At 43.9% G+C, this 23,311-nt stretch overlaps 1 protein-coding gene across 3 annotated transcripts in view; it reads left to right on the top strand.

The window, feature by feature from the left end:
• LARGE1 (LARGE xylosyl- and glucuronyltransferase 1) overlaps positions 1-23,311 on the top strand; it is a 602,997-nt gene that overhangs the window by 123,848 nt on the left and 455,838 nt on the right. For all 3 annotated transcript variants that reach the window (XM_059936844.1, XM_059936846.1, XM_059936845.1), the window contains exon 2: positions 22,375-22,562. In XM_059936844.1, coding sequence (XP_059792827.1) covers positions 22,457-22,562 — 106 coding nt within the window. In that variant the 5' untranslated portion in view covers positions 22,375-22,456. The remainder of the gene's footprint in view (positions 1-22,374; positions 22,563-23,311) is intronic.

Raw genomic sequence — 23,311 nt, 5'->3', positions numbered from 1 at the left:
CCCTCTGGAGGGAGTGGGGAGAGAGCTGGGTCTCCAACCTCCCTCCATGGTGCCTTTGTATAAGGTCAGAATATTTCATACCATTTCCCAGCTCCTGGAAAAAAAGAATCCATCTTTTCTTAGGTGACGTCTCTAAGCTCTGGAGAGTCTGACGTGGAATTCCAAGAGCTGTAACTGTGACTGAATGTGCCTAATTCCTCAAAAGAGAAGTGCCCTTTGGCTATGGAGTAGCAATATTGAATCTTACCTTGATAGCTGATGATGGGGCAATTGGGAGACACATATAGTGGGGATGCTTTATTATTCCGATTAATGCACTTGAATATGAACCTTGGTGTTCCTTTGCATTATAAAATGCATGTCATAGTAAAAAATTAGAGTCTCCCTCCTACCAAGGGCCTTATTAGAACTTGGAAAGCCTCCTTCCCGTCTTCCCATCATCTGAATAGTGTGCCCTACTTATGCCCCAGATGACAGGCTTCTTACGGAATTCCTCGTTTCCTGATGATCCTGAGTTTTATTATTTGAGTTACGCTTTTACTACTTACAGGATTTTAAAAAAGAAGAAGAAGAAAAAAAAGAGGCAGTCAGAGTTGGCTTCCAGACAATTTAGAGCTCCCTGTGGCTTCCAACACAGGGCATTTTAAACATTCTCTGCCTTTTTCCTCTCTTGTATTTCTTTGTACAACCCTGCCCTGGTTGTGGAGATTTAATACGGCATGCCTGTAAATATCTACTCCTTGTTTGCATGGAAATAGTGCACAGATTGGATCAAATAGCATTTCCTTTCTCTCCTGACAGCTTGGATTTTTTTTTTTTTTTAAGTGGCTTTGACGAGAGTCAGGGCCAGATTATTAAATCATCAGGGTGACCCTTTCTGTTCATTAGCCATTAATGAACTTAGAAAACTGGGATCTCATCTGGCAGACAAAATCATTTTGTCTGACAAACAGCTTAAAGTATTTGTAAACAAGGACAAATTGGGATATGTAATTTTTTTTTTCCCCCAGTTGGGCCTGTGATCTGAATACATGGGTTTTAGAGTTTTTTTCCCTTTTTAAACTTCTCAGAGGTTGGTAGAAGTAAAGCACTGGGTTCAGTTACTTCCGTTGTGTTAATTGTCAGCCTGGTGGATCCCTGAACACAGCAGCTGTTCCGGAATTAACAGGTGAGGTGTCTTAGAAAGAATGCTAGGAAGTGTGTGTGAGTGAGAGATGGTTTGACCGGTTACTTATTAAGTGACTTTACTGAGTTAATATCTCTGTACCTCAATTTCCTAATTCATAAAATGGATAGTAAAGTAAAATGATATATACGTATAGTGTGTGTGTATATACATGCTGCATATATATATTATATACTATATGTATATATACCATACATAGTATATATATTATTGTATGTGTAAATATAAAGTATATATGCATATATGTGTATAATTGTGTGTGTGTATATATATTTTTAATTTATATATACATATAAATAATATATTCATTTTGTGCTTACTCTAGTGTCTGCAAGCATCTCCTGAAAACAGAAAGACAGACCTCTTTGAGGGTAGACTGTCACGTTCATTGCAGTCTTTTAGCGTATTATTTAATCTTATATTGGAGTACCTAAACTCTGAAGTGGTTTAAAAAGAAAATTAGGACATTAGAAACATTTACCTTCAATTTCTATTCCCTCAAATTTAGAGGAACATTCAGAAATGCTTTAGTTAACCTCCCGGAGTCTTGTTCTAGGAGGTGTGGTGGGAAACAAATGGTCTGGAGTCCGATTGCTGTTCCATTCTGGTTGTGTGGTATTGGGCAAATTGCTTAGTTTCCTCTTCTGTAAAATGGGGATTGTATCGCCTCGTTTACGGGGTTGGATTTCTGTAAGACACTATACGTAAAGCCCTTAAAATACAGTGCTTGGTACAAAGAGACCGCTCAGGATATGATAGAAAATAGTACTACTGCTAGTAGTAATATTATTGTTTTAGTCATCAGCAATAAAGCAATGGTTGCAGTTGTTAAACAGAACAGGAAAAGAGTTCTACTTAACAGAGTATTGGGGAGGGGTGGCTCAAAGGAGTCTGGGTCAGCTTCACTAAAGAGGTGACCTCTGAAGGATGGATTGGAGGTTGTCATTCACAAAAGGAGAAAAAAGGAAGAAGGAAGTGAAAGATGGTCTTAGTGGCTCAGCATTGATTGTTTTCACCAACTTAAAAGTTCCGTTTGAGTCCATAGGACCTCTTTATGACCCATTGATGAAAGAAGACTCCAGTCCCCCCCTCCCCCCCAAGGCCCCTGCTTACAGCAGAGCCTGCTGTTCAATGGCTACCTGGGGATTTAGAGCCTCTTCTCTACCCAAGATAGTCAGAATCATGCAGTGGCACTGGTGCTGCTGTTTTTACGATCGTGTCCCCTATCTCTTGTCCCCAGCTAGACTTCTCACACACAATAGGCTGCAGTGGATATTTGTTTGATTAAATTAACAATGACAGCCCTTCTGCCTGAAGTACCTCTAGTAGACCCCTCTTCTTCCTTTCATGGAAACTCTCATTTCTCAGCTGTCTCTCTCTTTTCCCATCCCCTTGTTCCAGTCTGCCTCCCGGTAAATCTCAAACTGTTCTTCCAAAAGTGTTCTTTTCCTAAAAAAACGTAGTCCCTGTTCAAAGGAACTCACTCTCCGATGAGAGAAATCCAGACCCAACGAACTAAAATATATTTTGCCAAGTGCTATGATAGGAGATCAGAAGACAGGTGTTTGACCCCTTACATGATCTTGAGGACATCTGTTGTCTTTCAGGAGATTTAGTTTTTTATCTGTAAATTGGGGACAATGGCATTCATGTCACAGGGTTATTGTGTGGATTAAAGCAGGCAAAGAACTAGAGTGTGCTGCCTGACACTCTCATGTCTAGAAATGGCTCAGGGTAAATAAGATTGACCGGTATAATCTTTTTTTTTTTTTTTTTTAACTTGATTCCTTATTTTGGTAGGGGCTCATCTGTGTTATTGGAGCGTGACTATTCTGATGCCATTGGTATGTTTTCAATTGCGGTCTAGTTTACATGCCATAGATTTCACCCTTTTAAAGTGTACAGTTCAGTGGGTTTTAGTATATTCACCAGACTGTGTTACTGTCACTACCGTTTACTTCCGGAACGTGTTCATTACCCGCAAAGAAACCCCATACACATCAGCATTCACTCCCCACCCTCCTCTTCCTCGAGTCCTGGGTAAGCACTTTCTGTTTCTGTGGATTCGGACTGGGAGATTCTTGAAGGGTTTCTCCCTCTTCCATCTTGAATGCTTCCAAATCATGAGTCTTCCTATATTTAGGTCCTTTAAACCTTTTAAAAAATATGTGTTGATTTGATAATAATGATGATGATGTTGATGACGATGATGATAAAACTGAAACAGCAGCATGAGACGATGAGAATTCAGAATCTAGACTTAATTCAGTCCTGTGCTCTCTGGATAACTTTGGATGTGTCATTCCCTTGTCTGAGCCCCAGTTTCCTTATTCAGATAATTTGTATTGGATTCAAGAACTGCTCCCTCCCCAACTCCCAACTTCTCTGTTAGGTTTAAACTCAGTGATTTTGAGTCTGTGCATATATATATATATATATATATATACCTTTTATATGCTTGTTCTTTAAGTTTCCTGCTGCTTTCTCTTATCTACAAAGCTGGAATTGTCTGCTTTCTTTCAGTTTCAGTGTTCTAATAAATATAAAGATAAGTAAATACATTATGTACACCTTTTTGTGTGTGTGTATAAAACAGTGACTTTTTTTTTCAGGCACCTCCCCTCTGAGAACTAATGAGACAATTCATATAAATTACTTAGCACAGGGTTTGGCACATAGTAAGTACTAAGTAAAAATTCTTTGCTAGGTGAATGATGGGTCACCCTGGGTAAACCAGTTGACCTTTGCCTATGGGAACTTGTTAAATTAATTGTCCCAGATCATCCCAGTTGGAAACTTTTTTGATCTTGGGATGGGGCCTCTGATATCTACTCTCTTTCCCTCTCTTTGCCTTCACTGATTTGTGGAACACGTCACTGTGAAATCACAGATTTGGAAAAACAAATGCCATGAGAGTAACAATTTACCTTATCCTGCTCTCTTCACGTGGCATGGGAAAATGAAAAACGTCCAAATGAAGACAAATCTATTGGATACCAAAACCACCAGGCTATTGATCCTTAAAGCCAGACAGCAAGGTTATGAATTGGGTGATAAAATGAAAGCATTTAGCTTGACTTCTAAGATGGGGACAGCTTTGTGTGTTATCACAGCTCTTGGGTTCTCCTGACAGCCCCACAACTAATGAACTAGCACTTCTTAACTAGACTGTTTATGTGTTGCATCTGTCTAATGTGCTGGGTGAGTGAGATATATCGGAACAATTTGCTTTTTTTTTAGAAGGCTGGATGCCTGTGATTTAATCTGATTTAATTTGAAAGTGGCAAGAACATTAGCTGAGAGTTCTTACCTGGAGCTAGAAAAGGAGGAGATTGTTAGAAGCCATGAATAGTTCTGCACCCCTGCAGAGGAGGGATTTAAATCTCCTGACGGATTTTGGAACTGATAAGCAAATGTTGTGTTTCGGGTGTCAGAGATCAGTGTGGGAGCCTGTAATTATTTTAATTGGATGCCAAGGCCCAGAGGGAAGTGAGTGTCCAGTTGGGTCATGGAGTAAGGTGCTAGAACTAGGTATTCTGAAGCTTGCTTTATGCTCTTCCTTTCACACCCTTTAGAGTGTTGAGACCGTAATAGCTTTCAGGCTGTCCTGTCCGTCCTCCAGTTGCCTTGAGTCAGTCCTGCTGCTCTTTGACCCATGGCCTCTGGGGACCAGGTGTCCCTGTGACCCCATAGAACTGAAATGTCTCTTCCTGACTCTGCCTCATGGTGGTTTCTTTTCTTGACCTTTGTGTGATGGGGAAGGTAACCGTTATGGGATGAATTGTGTTCCCCCCAGGGACTTCCCTGGTGGTACAGTGGTTAAGAATCCACCTGCCAATGCAGGGGGACACAGGTTTGATCCCTGGTCCGGGAAGATCCCACCTGCCGTGGAGCAACTAAGCCCGTGAGCTACAACTACTGAGCCCACACGCCACGGCTACTGAAGCCCACGTGCCTGGAGCCCGTGCTCTGCAACAAGAGAAACCACCACAGTGAGAAGCCCACACACCGCAATGAAGAGTAGCCCCCACTCGCTGCAACTAGAGGAAGCCCGCACACAGCAACGAAGACCCAATGCAGCCAAAAAAAAAATTTGTGTTTCCCCCAAATTTTATATGCTGAAGTCCCAGCCCCCAGGACCTCAGAATGTGTTCTTTTTCTGGAAATAAGATGTCATCATTGTAGTTGTCATTAGCTAGGATGAGATCATATTTGATTAGGGTGAGCCCTCCAACATGTGATGGCCAGAGTTGTGGTACCCCAAGCCGAGGGATAACCAGAAGCTCAGAGAGAGGCCTGGAACAGGTCTTCCCCTAAGCGTCTTCAGAGGGAGCATGCCCTACTCACATCAGGATCTTGGACTTCTAGCCTCCAGACTATGAGATGATAAATTTCTGCTGTTTAAACCAGCCAGTCTGTGGCACTTTGTTTCAGCAGTCCTAGGAAAGTAATGCAGTAACCCACTAAGCATTCTATACCATGAAAGTACAATTAGTCACGAGAGGGGAAAAAGTAAAGAGGAGACTGTACCTTCTTATCCCACTCCCAGTTCTTTTGTTTTTTAATGATCAAACTGTCATTAAGTGCTTGATAAATCAGTGTTCATTATATACCTGCTGTGTACCGGATAACATGCTGGGCACGTCTCCACCATATTGAATCCTGGTTCTACCCCGTACTATGTGTGTAATGTGTGGCATGTTATTTTTTAATTTTTTAAATAAATAAATTTATTTATTTATTTATTTATTTATTTATTTTTGGCTGCGTCGGGTCTTCGTTGCTGTGCGTGGGCTTTCTCTAGTTGCGGCGAGCGGGGGCTACTCTTCGTTGCGGTGCACAGGCCTCTCATTGTGGTGGCTTCTCTTGTTGCGGAGCACGGGCTCTAGGTGCGCGGGCTTCAGTAGTTGTGGCACGCGGGCTCAGTAGTTGTGGCATGCGGGCTCTAGAGCGCCGGCTCAGTAGTTGTGGCGCACGGGCTTAGTTGCTCCATGGCATGTGGGATCTTCCTGGACCAGGGCTCGAACCCGTGTCCCCTGCATTGGCAGGCGGATTCTTAACGTGTGGCATGTTATTTAACCCACACTGAGCCATGGTTTTCTCAGCTGTACAGTGAAACTATGATACACAACTATTAGGAGTTCTAGGAGGATTAAACGAGATGTAAATGCGGTCAGGCGCCCAGCATAGAGCCAGGCACACAGTAGGTGCTAAGTAGATGCTGTTACTTGAGCTCCCCATGTGCCAGCTTCTAGAAATTTAAAGCCATTAATAATAATAAAGATGCTTCCTTATGTGCATAGAACAAAGGGATTTAGGTAACCTCAAGAAAAGCCATTCTTCTCAAACAAGTACTTATACACAAACGTTCTTGGTAGCATTGTTCACAACAGCCAAAAGATGGAGACAACCCAAATCTCTCAACCGATAAATGGATCAATAAATGTGGTACATGCAGGCAATGGAATATTATTCAGCCATAAAAAGGAATAACACACTGATACAAGCTAGAACATGGTTGAACCTCAAAAACATTATATGATGTGAAGGAAGCCAGACAGAAAAGGCTGCATACTGTATGATTCCTCTTAAATGAAATATCTGGAATTGGTGAATCTATAGAGGCAGAAAGCAAATTGGTGGTTGCCAGGAGCTCGGGGGAGGGGAAAGTGGGGAGTGACTGCTTAATGGTATGGGATATTTTTTTTTGTAGTGATGGAAATTTTTTGGAATTAAATAAAGGTGGTGGTTGCCCAAAACTATGAATGCACTAAATGCCACTGAATTGTACATGTGAAAATGGTTCATTCTATGTCCTGTGAATTTTACCTCAATACAAAGAAAATCCGTTCTTCTTTAATTGCAAGGATATTTATGTGGCCGAAATCAGGGAAACATGGAACAAGGGTTAAAATATGTAACTACTGGGAGTCATCACACAGGACAGTTAGATATCATGGAATCTGGAGGCCCTTCAGCATCTACTCTTTAATCTAGGAGAGATGTTTTCTGTGATCTGAGGCAAATAATGTTTCTGTCCCTCTAAAAGAGGAATGGCGTTTGTGGCATTCTTCCTCCTGTGGCTCAGTGACACCGTGACTTTTCCCTCATTGCAGCCCATGACCAGGACTGAGTCATGGGCCATCCCCCAACCAATCCCTGGCAAAGGAGAATGGTGTTGCTCCAACACACTAAGACCAGCTGTGTTTTATCCTCTGCAGCTAGAGGTCCCCTCTCAGCACAGTGCCGCCCCACTGTCTTCGTCCCTTAGGACTCTGTAACACAGTGCCATGGACTGGGTGGCTTATGAACAGCAGACGTTTATTCCTCACAGTTCTGGAGGCTGGAAGTCCAAGATCAGGTGCCAGCATGGTTGGGTTCTGGTGTGGCCCCTCTTCTGGTTTGCAGACTGCTGACTTCTCCTTGTATCCTCTCATGGTGGAGACAGCCCCTTTAATAAGGACACTAATCCCATTCAGGGGGGCTCCACCCTCATAACTTAATTACCTCTGAAAGACCCCTACCTCCTAATACCATCATATTGGGGATTAGGATTTCAATATATGAATTTTGAGGGATACATTCATTTCATTGTACCCACACATGGGCCAAATCAGCATCTTGTTAACAGAAATGTTCCCAAATCAAGGACATGGCTCTAGGCTTGGCTCCCAGCCTTCAGGTTGGCCTCTGGGTTGCACTTTCTCCTGCACTGACTCAGTCCTCACATGGCTTGCAGAGGTGTTAGTTTCCTCAAGCACAGATGCTGTAATTCCTGCTCACGGATCTTCAGTAGCTCCCCAGGAGCTGTGGAATGAAGTTGACGTTCTCCTTCACTTAGTATTCAAGGCCGTCCTGGTCTCATTCCCTCCACCCGTCAGTCTTGTTATGTGATGGCTCGTGCGCTGTCCTTTGGAAGGATGGTTTGCTGCCATCCCCTGGCCTCAGGCATGCCCTTCACTTCTCCCAGTGGTTCCCTCTGCCAGGGATGACTGCTCTTGCCTTTCCAGCCTTTTGACATTGTGGCATCCTCTTTGGCTCAGATCAGATGTTTTTTTCCTGAGACCCCTGCCTCCCCTGGTCCTATCTTGTGTTCATGTTCATGGGATCTGTGTCTGTCTGTCCGCTGTGTTCTCACAGGGCTCCTCAAGGGTGGGGACCCTGTTTTATTCACTTCTGTAACCCTGGCCCCAAGCCCCAGGCCTGGAATAGAGCGTATGCCCAGTAAACATGGCCTGTGTAGAATTGATGAATGGCAAAGAGTTGAGAAAAAGCAAAGAACTCACTGCCTTCATTTTCATTTGCCACAGAGATATTTGCATAAAATCTCCATCGGCCTCTGAACGTGGAGGAAAAAATAGACTCTGCAAGTTAGACACGTAATCCTCCCAACAGTCGGAAAGACTGGAGTGCATTTTGCAGTATCGGCCCTTGTTAAATGCTTATGAACGTTTGCTTAAGCAGAATGAAAATGTGAGGCATGCCTGCATAAATCATCCCTTTCCAGAATGGAAATCAAAAGAACGAAGACCAAAACACTCCGATGGGTGGCTTCATGAGTAGCCTCGTGGATGTGATTAAAAGCTGATTTAACATTCAGAAGAAAAACATAAAAATCAGCCTTCCCGGAGCTGGAGTCTGACCCCAGGAAAAGTGTATATCCTCAGGAAAGATCAATTTGCATTAAAGATCTCTTTGGCAATGCATTGTTCACAGAGGTTAATATTGTAAGGGGAAATTTTTGATTGCTTCACGATTCTTTTTCCCGTTTTTTGCTTCACCACCTGTGTCACCCCAGAGAGAGCTCTGTGCTAGAAGTGATATTCTCACTTCTTGCCTATTGATGTCTTTACCAAGCTTGCGTTCCTGCCCTTAAAAAGCAAAGTCCCGGTTGTATGGTATAATAGAAGGGAAGGAAATTAGGAGAAGTACCTGGGATGCAGGTCAATGCACTCCACTTCCCCAGGCCAAGGGAGGCGATTTTGGAGGAGAAGATGACCACGGTGAATTTGTAGTTCTTCCTGGCATGTTCCCCCTGGAAACATGCTCTGAGCCCTTTAATGAGGGATGGATGGGTCCCCCCTGAAGAAGCGGTGCCTTAGGCCATGGTTTCCCAGCCTCAGCCCTGTTGTTATTTTGGGCTAGATAACTGTTTGTTTGGGGGCTGTTCTGTGCTTTGTAAGATGCTTAGCAACATCTGTGACCTCAACTCACGAGATGCTAGTAGTACCCCATTCTCTCTAGTCTTGATGATCAAAAATGTCTCTTAGACATTGCCAAATGTCCCTGGGTAGAGGGCAAAATCATCCCTAATAGAGAACCACTGTTTTAGAGGCTTACCATGTTGCTAAGCAGAAGTTAGTCTAGTAGCAAGAGGAGGCGGCAGTGGAAAGGCAGGGAAGTGTGAAGGACATGGTGCCCTTCCTTCACCTGGTGGTCCTGCACCGGAGGGTATGACTCGGGTGGACCTGGGGTGACTAGGTTGGCAGGAGTCACATCCAGGAGGCCTTTAATTGCCTCCCTGAGGAAAGCACTTTGGGTCTGAAGTCAGAAGTCTTGGGGTTAATCCAGTGCCCCTCTTCCCAGCTGTGTGAACTGAGTTACCTAACCTTTTGAGCCTCGGTGCCTTTATCTGTAAAGTGGAGTCTTCCAGATTGGCTGTGAAGGCTGAGTGACCTCAGGCCGTGTGGAAGTGCCAGTGTGGTGCCTGGCATCCTAGTTGCCCAATGAACGTTGCCCTCTTTCCTGAGCGCTCCCAGCTCTGGTTAAATCCAGTTCTCTCTAGTTCTGCCACCACCCGCCCAAGGTTGCTATTTATCCAGCCTGTATTACTTCAAAGCCACCAGCATTCTCTGCCTCAAGTCCATTGTCAAGCCCGCAGCCAAACTTACTTCCCTAAACAGGATGGTGTGAAGGCCTAGAAGATATTTAAACTGGTACTGTCCAGCATCATGGCTCTGCAGCACCTGAAGTGTGGCTAGGTCAAATGGAGATGTGCTGTTAATATAAGGTACCTTCTGGATTTTGATGATGTAGAATGAGGAAAAGAGTGTAAAATATCTCATTAATATTTTGTATTGACTATGTGTTAAAATGCTAATATTTTAGACATGCTAAGTTGAACAAAATGTATCATTAAAATTAACTTCTCTTATTTACTTTTACCTTTTTAAAAGTAGGTATGGAAAACAGGATGAGTTTTGTAAGAGTAGCTATTGTCTTATCCAAGGAAGCATATTGGTTCTTCATGGGAGAATCATTTCCTGGTACTAAGTATTGAAGTAGAATTTGTTTCATGGGGCAGTCCCTTTTTAAAGAACGGAAGTTGTCCCCTTATAAAGAGCAGTAACGTATTGAATAATTGCTGAGCACATTTCTTTTTTTCCTCCTGGCAGATGTTAGGATGTTCTTTCCTTTGTATAGTACTCCCTTTGCTGATATGCACCACCTTGAGGCTGGGCCAGGGCACAGTCATATTTATTAATTCCCTCTCCTCCTTTATATGGACTGAATGTCTGTGTCCCCCTAAAATCTGTATATTGAATTCTAACCCCCAATGTGATGATGGTTTTGGGAGGTGATTAGGTCATAAGGGTGGAACCCCCATGAATGGGATCAGTGCCCTTATAAAAGAGACCCCAGAGAGCTTCCTCACCTTTTCCACCATGTGAGGACACAAGGAGAAGATGGCCACCTGTGAACCAGGATGCACCCAGACACGGTCCTCACCAGACACAGAATCTACCAGCACCTTGGTCTTGGGCTTCCCAGTCTCCAGAACAGTGAGAAATGAATGTGTGCTGTTTAAGCCACCCAATCGATGATATTTTTGCTATAGCAGCCCAGATGGACTAAGATGCCCTTCTACATGCTTTGTGGATGTCACAGCAAGGAGGCAGTAGTGTCTGTGGTGTCTTTAGAATTTGATTGGTCAGGCAGCTAAAATTCAACTAATTCATTTTTATGTTATTAATACTACTGTAGTATCTCACGTTGTTGTGTAATTGTATTTGGGTTTCATTTGATCTCCCTTGATCCTTGCGACAACCCTTAATGCTTGATATTGCCATGGGCCTTCACAAAAAGAGATGGGAGGTTCTGAGGTATTGAATGACTTTCTGAGATCCTACAGCCTATGCGCAAAGCCCAGGTCCTGACGCCCGGTCCTCTTAGAAATGCTGTGAGGTCCGTGTGAAATTCACGCTGTGCCTTGGGGGTTGTTTTTTAAAACATGATTAGAAACAAAACAGGCAAAACTCTCAGGCTGCAGGTAGCGTGTCCTAACTTCAGAGTTTTGGGGAAATGGGTGGTTGAAAACTGGGTTCGTGACCCTAGGGAGACCTCTGCCCTTGATCTGGGCCATCACAGTGGTTCCGAGGTAAAAGGACCTGATTCCCTGGAGCAGGAGAATTTGACTTCCCAGCGGGATCAGGACCAAGTAAGTTGGCGGGGATGGACCCTTCGAGACCTTAAAACACAGTGAACTCCACATTGTTAGTGTTTGTTTCAAAGCATATTGCATGTGGCTCTTACTCTTGCAGTTCACATGATCAGTTTTTAAACAGTGCCTCCCAAGCCAAATGCCATTCTCCGAATGAAAAAAGAGATCACGAGTGCCAGTTGGACAGCCGAAGCTACAGGTTCATCTGCAGGAGGGAGAGGCTTTGGGGCCTGATGTGCAGAGGAGGAGGGTGGAGGAAGGAAGAGACTGCTGGTAGGCCTTTAGGAGGGATGCTCCAGGTCCAATGCCTCTGGTGTGCTCTTCCTCCGGGGGCAGAGAAAGGAGAGAAAGTTACCGAGGTGAACTTTGCAAGGGATGTCAGACGTAACAAAGGGTTTCTAAGGGGCACACCATTGCTGCAGGGACCTTCTTGAGGTGCTGTGTGGATTTTGTTTCTCATATTACAGATGGTGTACAGTCAGACAGCTAGCTGGCAGACTTTTGTTTAAAAGGGCTTTGGGAACAATACAAGTGACAGCAAGGTGCCTGCTTGCCGAGGCTCTCCCAGCACCTTCATCTGTTCATTTAAGGAATGCCTGCTATGTGTCTGGGTATGCATTGAATATAAAGCAGTCATGGACTTTGCCCAAGTGGAGATGACAGTCTAATGGGTGAGGCAGCCATTCAACGAGTAGTCAAATAATTGGATAATTCCAAAATTTGATGAGTCCTGTGAAGGAAACACCCAGGGCGTGGTGATAAAGTGAAGTGGGTTGGGGAGGAGGATACTTAGGCCTAGGAGTGTCCGAGAAGACCTCTCTGAGTTGGTAGCTTTCAAGATCTAGACTTGAAGGGATGCAGCCAGATCTAGACTTGCCCGCAGTGCAGCCCTAGAGATAGTTAGAAGTTAGCCAAGCAAGTCTTTGTTGGCGTGGCAGACAGTTTAGGATTTGAGAGCTGGGGGAGACACTGAATGATTTCAAGTATGATCAGAGGTAGGAGGTTGCCCTAGGAAGCACACATGGGAGATGATGGTGGCTTTGATTCATATCGTGGCAGGAAAACAGGAGAGAAATGGGTGTGTTATGGGAAAGAGTACATGTTTTAAAGGTGAAAAGGGCAGGATGGGAGGATGCGTGGACTTGACAAGATGAGAGGGGTAAGTGAGGCATTGAGAATGGCTCCCAGGTATCTGGCCTGAGCGATGGAGTAGATGATGTTGCCCTTTATGGAGGTGGGAAAGATCTAGGGAGGGACAGGTTTGGAAGGGAAATCGGGAGTTGAGGTCTGAGGCATGTGCAGTAGAGGAAGATCATGATACATGTCAACCTGGAGGTCAAGGAGAGGCTAGGGTTAGAGGTACAAAGGTGGGAGTCATCAGCCTAGAGATTGTTTTACAAGCCATTGGAATGGGGGATATCACCTGTGTAGAGAAACAAAGATGCATCCCCAACTGATTCCTGGAACACTCCTGGAATTTACCATTCTGAAAAGAAGAGGTTTGGGGAGAAAAGGCTTATATGAAATAAGTATCTCAGGGACTTCCTTGGTGGTTCAGTGGTTAAGAATCTGCCTGCCATTGCAGGGGACACGGGTTCGGGTCCTGGTCCGGGAAGATCCCACATGCCATGGAGCAACTAAGTCCGTGCGCCACAACTACTGAGCCTGTGCTCTAGAGCCCGTGAGCCACAACTACTGAGCCCGCGAGCCACAACTACTGAAGCCCACGTGCCTAGAGCCCATGCTCTGCAACAAGAGGAGCCACCACAGTGAGAAGCCTGCGCACCGCGACGAACAGTAGCCACCGCTCGCCACAACTAGAGAAAGCCCGTGCGCAGCAATGAAGACCCAATGCAGCCAAAAAAAAAAAGAAAGAAAGAAAAAAAATCTCAGAGGATAGGAGAGTGAGTTTACCAGAGAAAGAATAGTAGCATTTCTGAGCAGGTGACCGCCCATTTGAAACCAGAAATGATTAAAGGGAACGAATCTGCCTGCCCGAGAGCATGATTTCATACCCTAACATTTGGTTTCCACGGAAAGCCGTGGAGAACAAGCATAGTTGTGTTCGTTCATTTGAAGCATCAGATTTCTCCAGGCTAGTACGGTTGAAAAAAGGAGGGCCAAGGGGGTTGTGAATCCTTGCAGAGGGAAGTTATAATCATAAACCAGGGCATCTGAGCCGAATAAGTGAAAATATAAGGAAAATCTAGACCTGGATGAATAGTAATGAAGAAAGCCAGTGGATTGAGGTTCATGAAGACAGCGAAGCATTTGTGTAAGGGCAGCCTGGGGAGGTGACCAGAGGGGGCTGGGCGGCCACTCATGTTGACATTTGCTATCTCGGAGGTTGTTCTAGAATGTGAACCTGGCCCACGTGAAGTGGCAGACATTGTGAATTGGCTACTTGCATCACGGTATTAAGGTGGAGAGGAGTGGTGAGAACTGAAGTCTTCCAAGAATGAGAGGCGTGACCAGGACTTACTTGCTTAATGACTGAGTAGGACAGAGAGCCCATGGTGGTGCCTCGGAGAAACAGTGGTCTTCCTGCGGGGGAGGGGCAGAAGATTCAGTAGCGACAGCTGGAAGCCAGGAGGGTGGAGACCCACTTCCTAGTCCTTAGATATGTGGACTAAGAATGCCACCTCAGCCACTGCAGCTGCCCCCCGATGGTGCACTTTGAGGAGCTTCAGGATGGGAAAGAACAGGCCCTAGATAGCTAAGGTGCATTTCAAAGGAATGATTTCAGTGAGCCCAGACTCTTGCATCTTCCCATACACAGAAGAGCGCTAAATTCATTAACTTGAGATGTCTGGTTTTCTTTAATTAACAGGAACCTTTTGATGTTCCAGCTACCTGGTTTTTGTTGCAAAACTCTTATATATCCTGGCTCCTCCCATACCTCTTCAGAGCAAACTGAAAGGCTGCCTCCAGGGTTTGAAGTCCTCAGAAAGTCCACTGAATAAAACAGAATTCTTAACTTGTAGGGTGTGCATTTTTTTTCCCAGTTGTTGTGTGTTTGACTCCAGAGAGTAGTGGAAAGGCTTTTCCCTTGGGAAAGCAGTGGTCCAGAGGACAGCTATGCATTCCCTTAAAAGCTGGAGGTAGAATGAAGTGAGGGGAAGTTGAGGATAAAGAGGAATGTGTGGGTCACACAGTGGAAGTTCCACAGGATTTCATCGTTGGACTTGGGAGGAAAGAGTGGGCTGGAGGTTGTGTGACAGGAGTAGTTTGTATGATAATGAACATCCAGGGAGACTGCTGGCTCTCACTGAGAGGTTCAGGCCTTGACCCACTCAGTACATATTTATTGATCACCTCCTTGTGTGCCAGATGCTGTGCTGGCAACAAACAAGCAGCAGTGGCCAGAATGGACGAGGTGCCTGCCCTTGAAGTATCTGCTCTGACTGGGGAGGTTCAGACTGGTCATCAACTGTGTGTCCTGTAGCAAAGAACTCTTTTCCTGTTTTTTTTCATAAGATACTAGAATTTGAATCCCAGGGTTTCCAACAACTAAATCAGTGTCCTTAGCCTCTTTTAGTGTCGATTTTCCCTTCTGTAAAATGGGTGTGGTGGTGCCTCTGTGGGTGGTGTTGGTGTTGCTCAGTTATTATTCAAATGTGCAGGAATTGCTTTTGCCAGGAGGTCAGGGTGGGTCATCAGAGCTACCGTCAGTCCATAAGATGCTTGTGTTTAATTAGAAAAAGGCACTTTTCCTTCTAGAAACTCTGCTTCCATCAGTCAGAGAACTGTTGTAGTAAATATGCAATCAATGAAGTCCAGGAAGTGAATGGTGCGCCCTCCTGCACCGGCTTGTCCCTGCAGGGTGAGGTGAGGGGAGAGGCCAGCTTTGGGTATTAACCAGTTATTTACTAAGTGCTTGAGCACAGGCCTCTCAAACAGTAATGTGCCCTCCAATCACTTAGGCTCTTGTTAAAATGCAGATTTTGATTCACTGGGGCCGGGGTGGGGCCGATATTCTGCAGTGGCTGCTGGTTCAGAGACCACACTTTGGGTTGAGATGGCTACGTGTAAACCTTTGTCTTAAATGCCGGTAGAGGACCTGGATCCTTTGCCCTTAGGGGTTTTGGTCTGATGTGGAGAGATTAATGCACAGGAAATGATTAGAAAACAATTAAGTGATCAGGAATGCGCTCTTGACACCTGTTGGGGTTTAGAAACAAAGAGATGGAATGCCTCTAGGTCTGGACTTGCCAGAAAGGTTTCACAGAAGCAGTAGGACTTGAAATTCCTCCTGAGGTCCAGCAGAGGAGGAAGGACATTGCAGGACGGTTGGGGTATGTGTGAGAGGATGGCTTGGGTATAGACATGAGGTGGGGATGTCATACCAGCAATAATACAAATAATGATAACAGCCAAGCTAACATCGGTAGAGGTTCTATCTGCTGTAGGACCTGTTTTATAAGCTCTTTGCCCTTTTAGTACAAGGGTGACAATGTTATGACTCTCAGGATTCAGCCACTCTTTTAGTTAGAAAAATCGGTGGCGCATGTCTGTTACTTGTCCTAGGATCAGTTTGGGATCCTAAGTGATTCTGATGGGTTTGGCCATGTGTTCCTTAGACTTTGTTGTTTTTGGAGGTTACTTAGATTTTTATTCCCTCTTCATGTGCAGTGTTTCTGGACAATCCACACGTCTTGAACACCCATGAAAAATCATTTCTAACATCCATGATGCTAATTAAAAGACAGCCTCTGGTGGTCTCATTTTTTGTTTGTTTGTTTGTTTTACAACAGAAACTAACACAGTATTGTGAAGCAGTTATACTACAATAAAGATCTATTAAAAAAAAAAAAAAGAAAAAAAGACAGCCTCTGGTGTTGATCAGAGCTGGCTGAACACAGCAGTGTTTGGAATGTGGGCCTCTGACTGTGGTCTTTCAGGTGGTAACCAGCAACCCCTCGAGGGTATACTCCCAACTAGGATCCTACATATGTTAACTCACTGCCCCCAGCATGTAAGGTAAAAGTAACACGTATATACTACAGTGTCTGCACTGAGGTGTTTTGAATAGAAAGCAATATAACAAGAAGACATAGTGATTTAAGCTTTTAAATATCTTTAAATGATAAAAGGAATGCATACTCCTTATATTTATATAATATTTAGGGAAAGTATATGTTCATGTATATTGGAATTATCCATATGCTATACCCAGAGATAACTTTCAGCACTTATACCTTTTCATATCTGTAGCTACGTAGGTATTTATATGTTTATATACAATTTATTACATTGGATTGAAGGATACTTGCAATCACATTTTATGTTCAACTTTGAATCCTACCTTCTGAGGCTTAACAGCTCATGAGAATTTTTCTGGCTCGTACAGTGTATTTCATAGATGTGAATTTCATTGGTTAAGACGAATGGGAGAAGACAGATGGAGTAGATATTTAGGAGGAGAAATTGACCAGCTTGGCTAAGGAATTGGGTGTTGGATTTGAGGGAGGGGCATTTAGAGATGACTCTTAGACACCTGGATTAATAGATGAGGCCTTCTCCCTTTCCCCAGGCAAGAACAGTTTAGAGACTGGTTTTCTAGTTAATGCATCAACATTTGCACATGCTTGGGATGTAATTTCCAGCCCACCTCTGGTTCCTTCCTTCCTTTCTTCTTCTTATGTTGATTCCTATATTAACTTCCTGGAGGAACTTCTGATATAAATTGAGATTTTTCTTTAAAATATGTTTCTAGTGCACAGAGGTGTCATTTAAAAGTCAAATTCATGAAGGAATGTTTTTTACCTGCTGGGTTTAATTTCAGATGCCAGTGTTATCATAAAAGGCAAACCACCCTAGACTCTGTTTTAAAACTTTGTACAAATTGTGCCAGTTGAAATTAACTTCTGCAGATGGAGAGAGGAAAGGAGGAAAATAAGTGTTGTAAAGAGTCTTTTTTTAAAAAAAATTTTGAATTTTATTTATTTTTTTATACAGCAGGTACTTATTAGTCATCAGTTTTATACACATCAGTGTATACATTTCAATCCCAGTCACCCAATTCATCACACCACCACCCCAACCCCACCGCCGCTTTCCCCGCTTGGTGTCCATATGTTTGTTCTCTACATCTGTGTCTCTATTTCTGCCCTGCAAACCAGTTCGTCTGTACCATTTTTCTAGGCTCCACATATATGCGTTAATATATGATATTTGTTTTTCTCTTTCTGACTTACTTCACTCTGTATGACAGTCTCTAGATCCATCCATGTCTCAACAAATGACCCAATTTTGTTCCTTTTTATGGCTGAGTAATATTCCATTGTATATATGTACCACAACTTCTTTATCCATTCGTCTGTCGATGGGCATTTAGGTTGCTTCCATGCCCTGGCTATTGTAAATAGTGCTGCAATGAACACGGGGGTGCATGTCTTTTTGAATTATGGTTTTCTCTGGGTATATGCTCAGTAGTGCGATTGCTGGATCATATGGTAATTCAATTTTTAGTTTTTTAAGGAACCTCCATACTGTTCTCCATAGTTGCTGTATCAATTTACATTCTCACCAACAGTGCAAGAGGGTTCCCTTTTCTCCACACCCTCTCCAGCATTTGTTGTTTGTAGATTTTCTGATGAAACCCATTCTAACTGGTGTGAGATGATACCTCATTGTAGTTTTGACTTGCATTTCTCTAATAATTAGTGATGTTGAGCAGCTTTTCATGTGTTTCTTGGCCATCTGTATGTCTTTGGAGAAATGTCTATTTAGGTCTTCTACCCATTTTTGGATTGAGTTGTTTGTTTTTTTAATATTGGGCTGCATGAGCTGTTTATATATTTTGAAGATTAATCCTTTGTTCATTGATTCGCTTGCAAATATTTTCTCCCATTCTGAGGGTTGTCTTTTCGTCTTGTATAGCTTTTGCTGTGCAAAAGCTTTGAAGTTTCATTAGGTCCCATTTGTTTATTTTTGTTTTTATTTCCATTACTCTAGGAGGTGGATCAAAAAAGATCTTGCTGTGATTTATGTCAAAGAGTGTTCTTCCTATGTTTCCCTCTAAGAGTTTTATAGTATTCGGTCTTACATTTAGGTCTCGAATCCATTATGAGTTTATTTTTGTGTATGGTGTTAGGGAGTGTTCTAATTTCATTCTTTTACATGTAGCTGTCCAGTTTTTCCAGCACCACTTATTGAAGAGACTCTCTTTTCTCCATTGTATATCCTTGTCTCCTTTATCATAGATTAGTTGACCATAGGTGCGTGGGTTTATCTCTGGGCTTTCTGTCTTGTTCCATTGATCTATGTTTCTGTTTTTGTGCCAGTACCATATTGTCTTGATTACTGTAGCTTTGTAGTATAGTCTGAAGTCAGGGAGTCTGATTCCTCCTGCTCCGTTTTTTTCCCTCAAAACTGCTTCAGCTATTCAGAGTCTTTTGTGTCTCCATACAATTTTAAGATTTTTTGTTCTAGTTCTGTAAAAAATGCCATTGGTAATTTGATAGGGATTGCATTGAATCTGTAGATTGCTTTGGGTAGTATAGTCATTTTCACAATATTGATTCATCGAATCCAAGAACATGGTATATCTCTCCACCTATTGGTATAATCTTTAATTTCTTTCATCAGTATCTTATAGTTTCCTGCATACAGGTCTTTTGTCTCCCTAGGTAGGTTTTTTTTTTTTTTTTTGCAATTACCAAACATGAAACACACTCATACTATGTCATAATATTGACATTCAGTCCAGTAATCCTCCACTGTAACAGCTCCTTTACTTTGCAGTGAAAATTGATTTGTATATTCCTTGCCTCTGAGTCCTTGTGGGATTTTTTTTTTAGTTCAGACAGAAAGTCACAAAAATTATACTCATCCTCATCAGTTCACTCAGTCCCATGTAATTAATTTTTTTTTTCATCTTGATCTTTTGTTAGCACTTTTATGAGTTCATCAGTTTTTCATTAGAGTTCTGAAAATGCTTATTCATTCAGTTCAGCAGTACAGTCAGTTACCAGAAACCTGTACTTGTCAGAGTCTTTTCCATGAATTTCTTGAAGATGAAACCCTTTTATAGGAACATATTTGCAAAGGCATCAGAGTACACCCAGAACTGTCTGGAAATGACAAAAGACTTAAAAATGACCACAGTTAAAGATTTGATGAAAGTTCATAATAATGCAGTTGACAAGAAAATTAGTTATTTCTGAGATATACATTTTAAGGTAATAACTAGGATTATGACTTATAACATTATACCAGAACATATAAGATTTTTAGAAATTTCATGTAATGTCTGAAACATTTATATTAACATATTTCCATACAAATAACCCAATGAAAGTTTAGTATTAGTTGTTTGTTTTTTTATACTGCAGGTTCTTATCAGTCATCAATTTTATACACATCAGTGTATACATGTCAATCCCAATCGCCCAATTCAGCACACCACCATCCCCACCCCACCGCGGTACCAAACCCTTTTGGGACGGGGGAGGGTGGGAATGGCGAGAGATTAAAAAACGTAAGTAAGGCTGCTCTTTGGTGTTCTGGAAGGGCGGTGGGGTCACCTCTGCCTTGTGCTTGATCATCTTTGCTAGTTACTTATTCTAGGGCGCTCTCATTTAAGGCTCATACCATCTCCCACTGCAGAGGGCAGCGCTTACGTTATAGATGGACAAAATGAAGCTTCCCCAGAGACGGGGGCCTTGCCAAGGTCACAGCTAGTCAAGTGTGGCAGCTGGATTTGCATCCAGATCTTTCGAACTGCACAGCCTCTCCTCACAACACTGCCTCTTCCTGAGAGATCACCAGCATTGCTGTGCTTCTCATTCTTAGTGACTAGCGGAGTTTGTATGTAGGGTTTGATTCCCATACTTCAGAACGGAAAACTTCCCTAGGGGAACTTCTCAAGTCCACAGTCTTTGTTTAAAGGGATTTTGCTTTTTCGTGTTTTACTTTCTCGTCCACACCCTCCAGCCCTGTGGTCTTTGATCTGTTTCCAAAGAGGGCCATTTAGAGAATCCCGTCAGAGTGATCACAGAAGAACGCTTAGCCTTGACAGCTGAGGTTGGCTCCGTTGGGCGTTTATTGCCGGCAAGTTGCCGAACACAGATTCCTGAAGCTTGAGAGGGTCGCCTCTGGTTAGAATCTGATTCCGTTTATTTGTTCGACAGACAGTTATCAGGCCCTGCAGGTGACAGGCGGTAGGCTAAGTCTTATTGAATACAAGGTGAGTCAGACGGGGCACCTACCTTCTGGAAACACCAAGGCTGGTGTGGAAGGAAGACACTTAAACCAGACCATCGTCACATAGGGTTTAAGGGTTACGGCAGAGGGAAGGACACATCCAAGGGGACATTTAAACCAGCTCTTTGGTGGTCATCCCTTCCTCAGGAATCTGCAGCCTTTTGTACCTGTCTGGTGTGGCAGTTCTGCTCTGTGAAGGGGGCTCCACGTGGACTTTTCTCTCCACCTCCAGCCACTGTGATGTCTGTGTTAGGAGCTGGGAGGACATGAGATTGTATGGTCTGTTGGTTTTTAAATTTTTTTGTAAGTCACACGCCTTCCTGGTCAGGTACTCAGATGAAAGATCATTCGCCCTCTGCTCGGTCTGGATTGACCTTCTGCCTCGTCTTTGAACCTGTCTCAGCCAGCCTTCTGCGTGGTCCATGATCGTCCCTCTGCAGGCTGGTTGTAGGTTGTCTGTCTGCTCCTCTCTGGTCTCTGCATGTTTGAATTGTTTCATGCTTTTCTGGACATCTTCTGTGAAAGGGTGGAAGCTATTAAGACAGTCCCTGTGGAGTGTTTCTAGGTTTTCCACCGTGATTGAGGTGTAGCCTCCCGCCCATGACGTTGGGGCCTCTCCGGTCTCCTTTCCCTTGAGTGCGTTGTCTGTTAGCCTTGCCCACCTTCCGCAGTTCTCTCTGCCGGGAACACGGGAACCGTTTTGCCCTCTTGACTAAACATGGATGGGTCGGCACCTTCATCTGTCCTCCCATAGAGGTCTGTGCAAATCTCAGTCATCGCATTCTTGGGGTTCCTGTGGATGTTTTATGTTGGGCTTTCTTGTTAGACGGTGTTCTTTAATAAATTTTTTTTTTTTTTTTTTTTTTTTATTATTTTTGGGTCTTCGTTTCTGTGCGAGGGCTTTCTCTAGTTGCGGTAAGCGGGGGCCACTCTTCATCGCGGTGTGCGGGCCTCTCACTGTCGCCGCCTCTCTTTTTGCGGAGCACAGGCTCCAGACGCGCAGGCTCAGTAGTTTGTGGCTCACGGGCCCAGTTGCTCCGCGGCATGTGGGATCTTCCCAGACCAGGGCTCGAACCCGTGTCCCCTGCATTGGCAGGCAGATTCTCAACCACTGCGCCACCAGGGAAGCCCCAAAGACGGTGTTCTTTAAAGCCAACCCTTACTCTGGTCATTTTTGAAAACACAGTACCTGTTTAGTGCTTGGCACATATAAGATACTAACTAGGTGCTCTTTTAATAAGTGTTTATTAGTCCAGGCTTCAAAACTCAACTACACTATAAAATATATGCGTGTATGTATGCATGCGAGAGAGAGAGAGATCTGTTATAGTTTGTATCGTCCTGCATTTGTTTATTTTGTAAAGACCTCTCTCGGTTCGCGTAGACTGCAAGACTGCAGCATCACCTCTTGGGATGAAAGGTTAGCAGGAAATTGTAGATGAGTCGAACCACTCAGGGTCTGCAGGATATTTCTCTTTTGCAATCTGCATCCATTGACAGTGCTAAGAACTCAGCCCTTCCTCTTTGCTCTTTCTTTCAGAAAGTATTATGAGGGAGGCCGAGGACTCCACGCTCCGGGCAGAGACACGGCGCTGGGACTAGGGGTTGCCACTTCTGAGAGGATGCTGGGAGTCTGCAGAGGGAGACGGAAGTTCCTGGTTGCCTCGTTGACTCTGCTCTGCGTCCCAGCCGTCACCTGGCTTTACCTGTTTGCTGGGAGCTTTGAAGGTAAGAAGGAAGCTTTCCCACAGGGAGAGGGATGGAGGGAAGAAGGAACACTGGCTGTCCCAGAGTCCTGGGAAGAACCTCCAAGTCTTCTAATCCCAGCTTCTCATTCTGTAGAACAATGGAATCCTGATGCCCGATCACAGGAAAAGATTTACCTAGGTTTACAGAGGGAATTAGAGGGAGTTAGTAATGGGAGGAGAAAAAGCTAAATACGAAAGCAGAAATAAGGCGCCCCTGGATGCAGCAGCGTGGCGGAGGTTCCACAAACGTCAGATAGCAGCTGTGCAGGCTGATCGCCCTGTCGATAAAGGGGAAAAGGTTGGGTCCTGGGGGGATTACTTAGCTATTTGTGGAGTAAGATGTTTCATTTGTTCTTTCATCTCTTCATTCACTTATCTGCACATGCAGCATTTTGCTACTGTTTAACATCTGTGCTAAACCAGGTACTGGGAATCCGGTGATAACAGATCTGGACCTTCCGAGTGCAATGGAGGAGACAGGTTAACACGTGATCTCTGTTCATTGCTGTACGTGATACTCTGTTAAGATAAGGCAAGCCCAGGGCGCTGGGGGAGAGAGTGATTGAGGCTGTCAGGCGGGCTGGGTACAGAAGATGCGCCGTGACGCTGACCTGCTGAGTACAGGAGCTCAGCAAGGAGTCGCCTTCCCCAAACAAATAACAAACGCTCATCCCTGCCGCGTTCCCGAAATCCACAGAAAAGACGAGCCTCACATCCTTCCAGCCAGCA

Source organism: Balaenoptera ricei, chromosome 10 (genome assembly GCF_028023285.1).
Source record: "Balaenoptera ricei isolate mBalRic1 chromosome 10, mBalRic1.hap2, whole genome shotgun sequence".
Taxonomy (NCBI): Eukaryota; Metazoa; Chordata; class Mammalia; order Artiodactyla; family Balaenopteridae; genus Balaenoptera; species Balaenoptera ricei.
The sequence above is the reverse complement of the archived record's forward strand: the minus strand, read 5'-3'. Positions and strand labels throughout refer to the sequence as shown.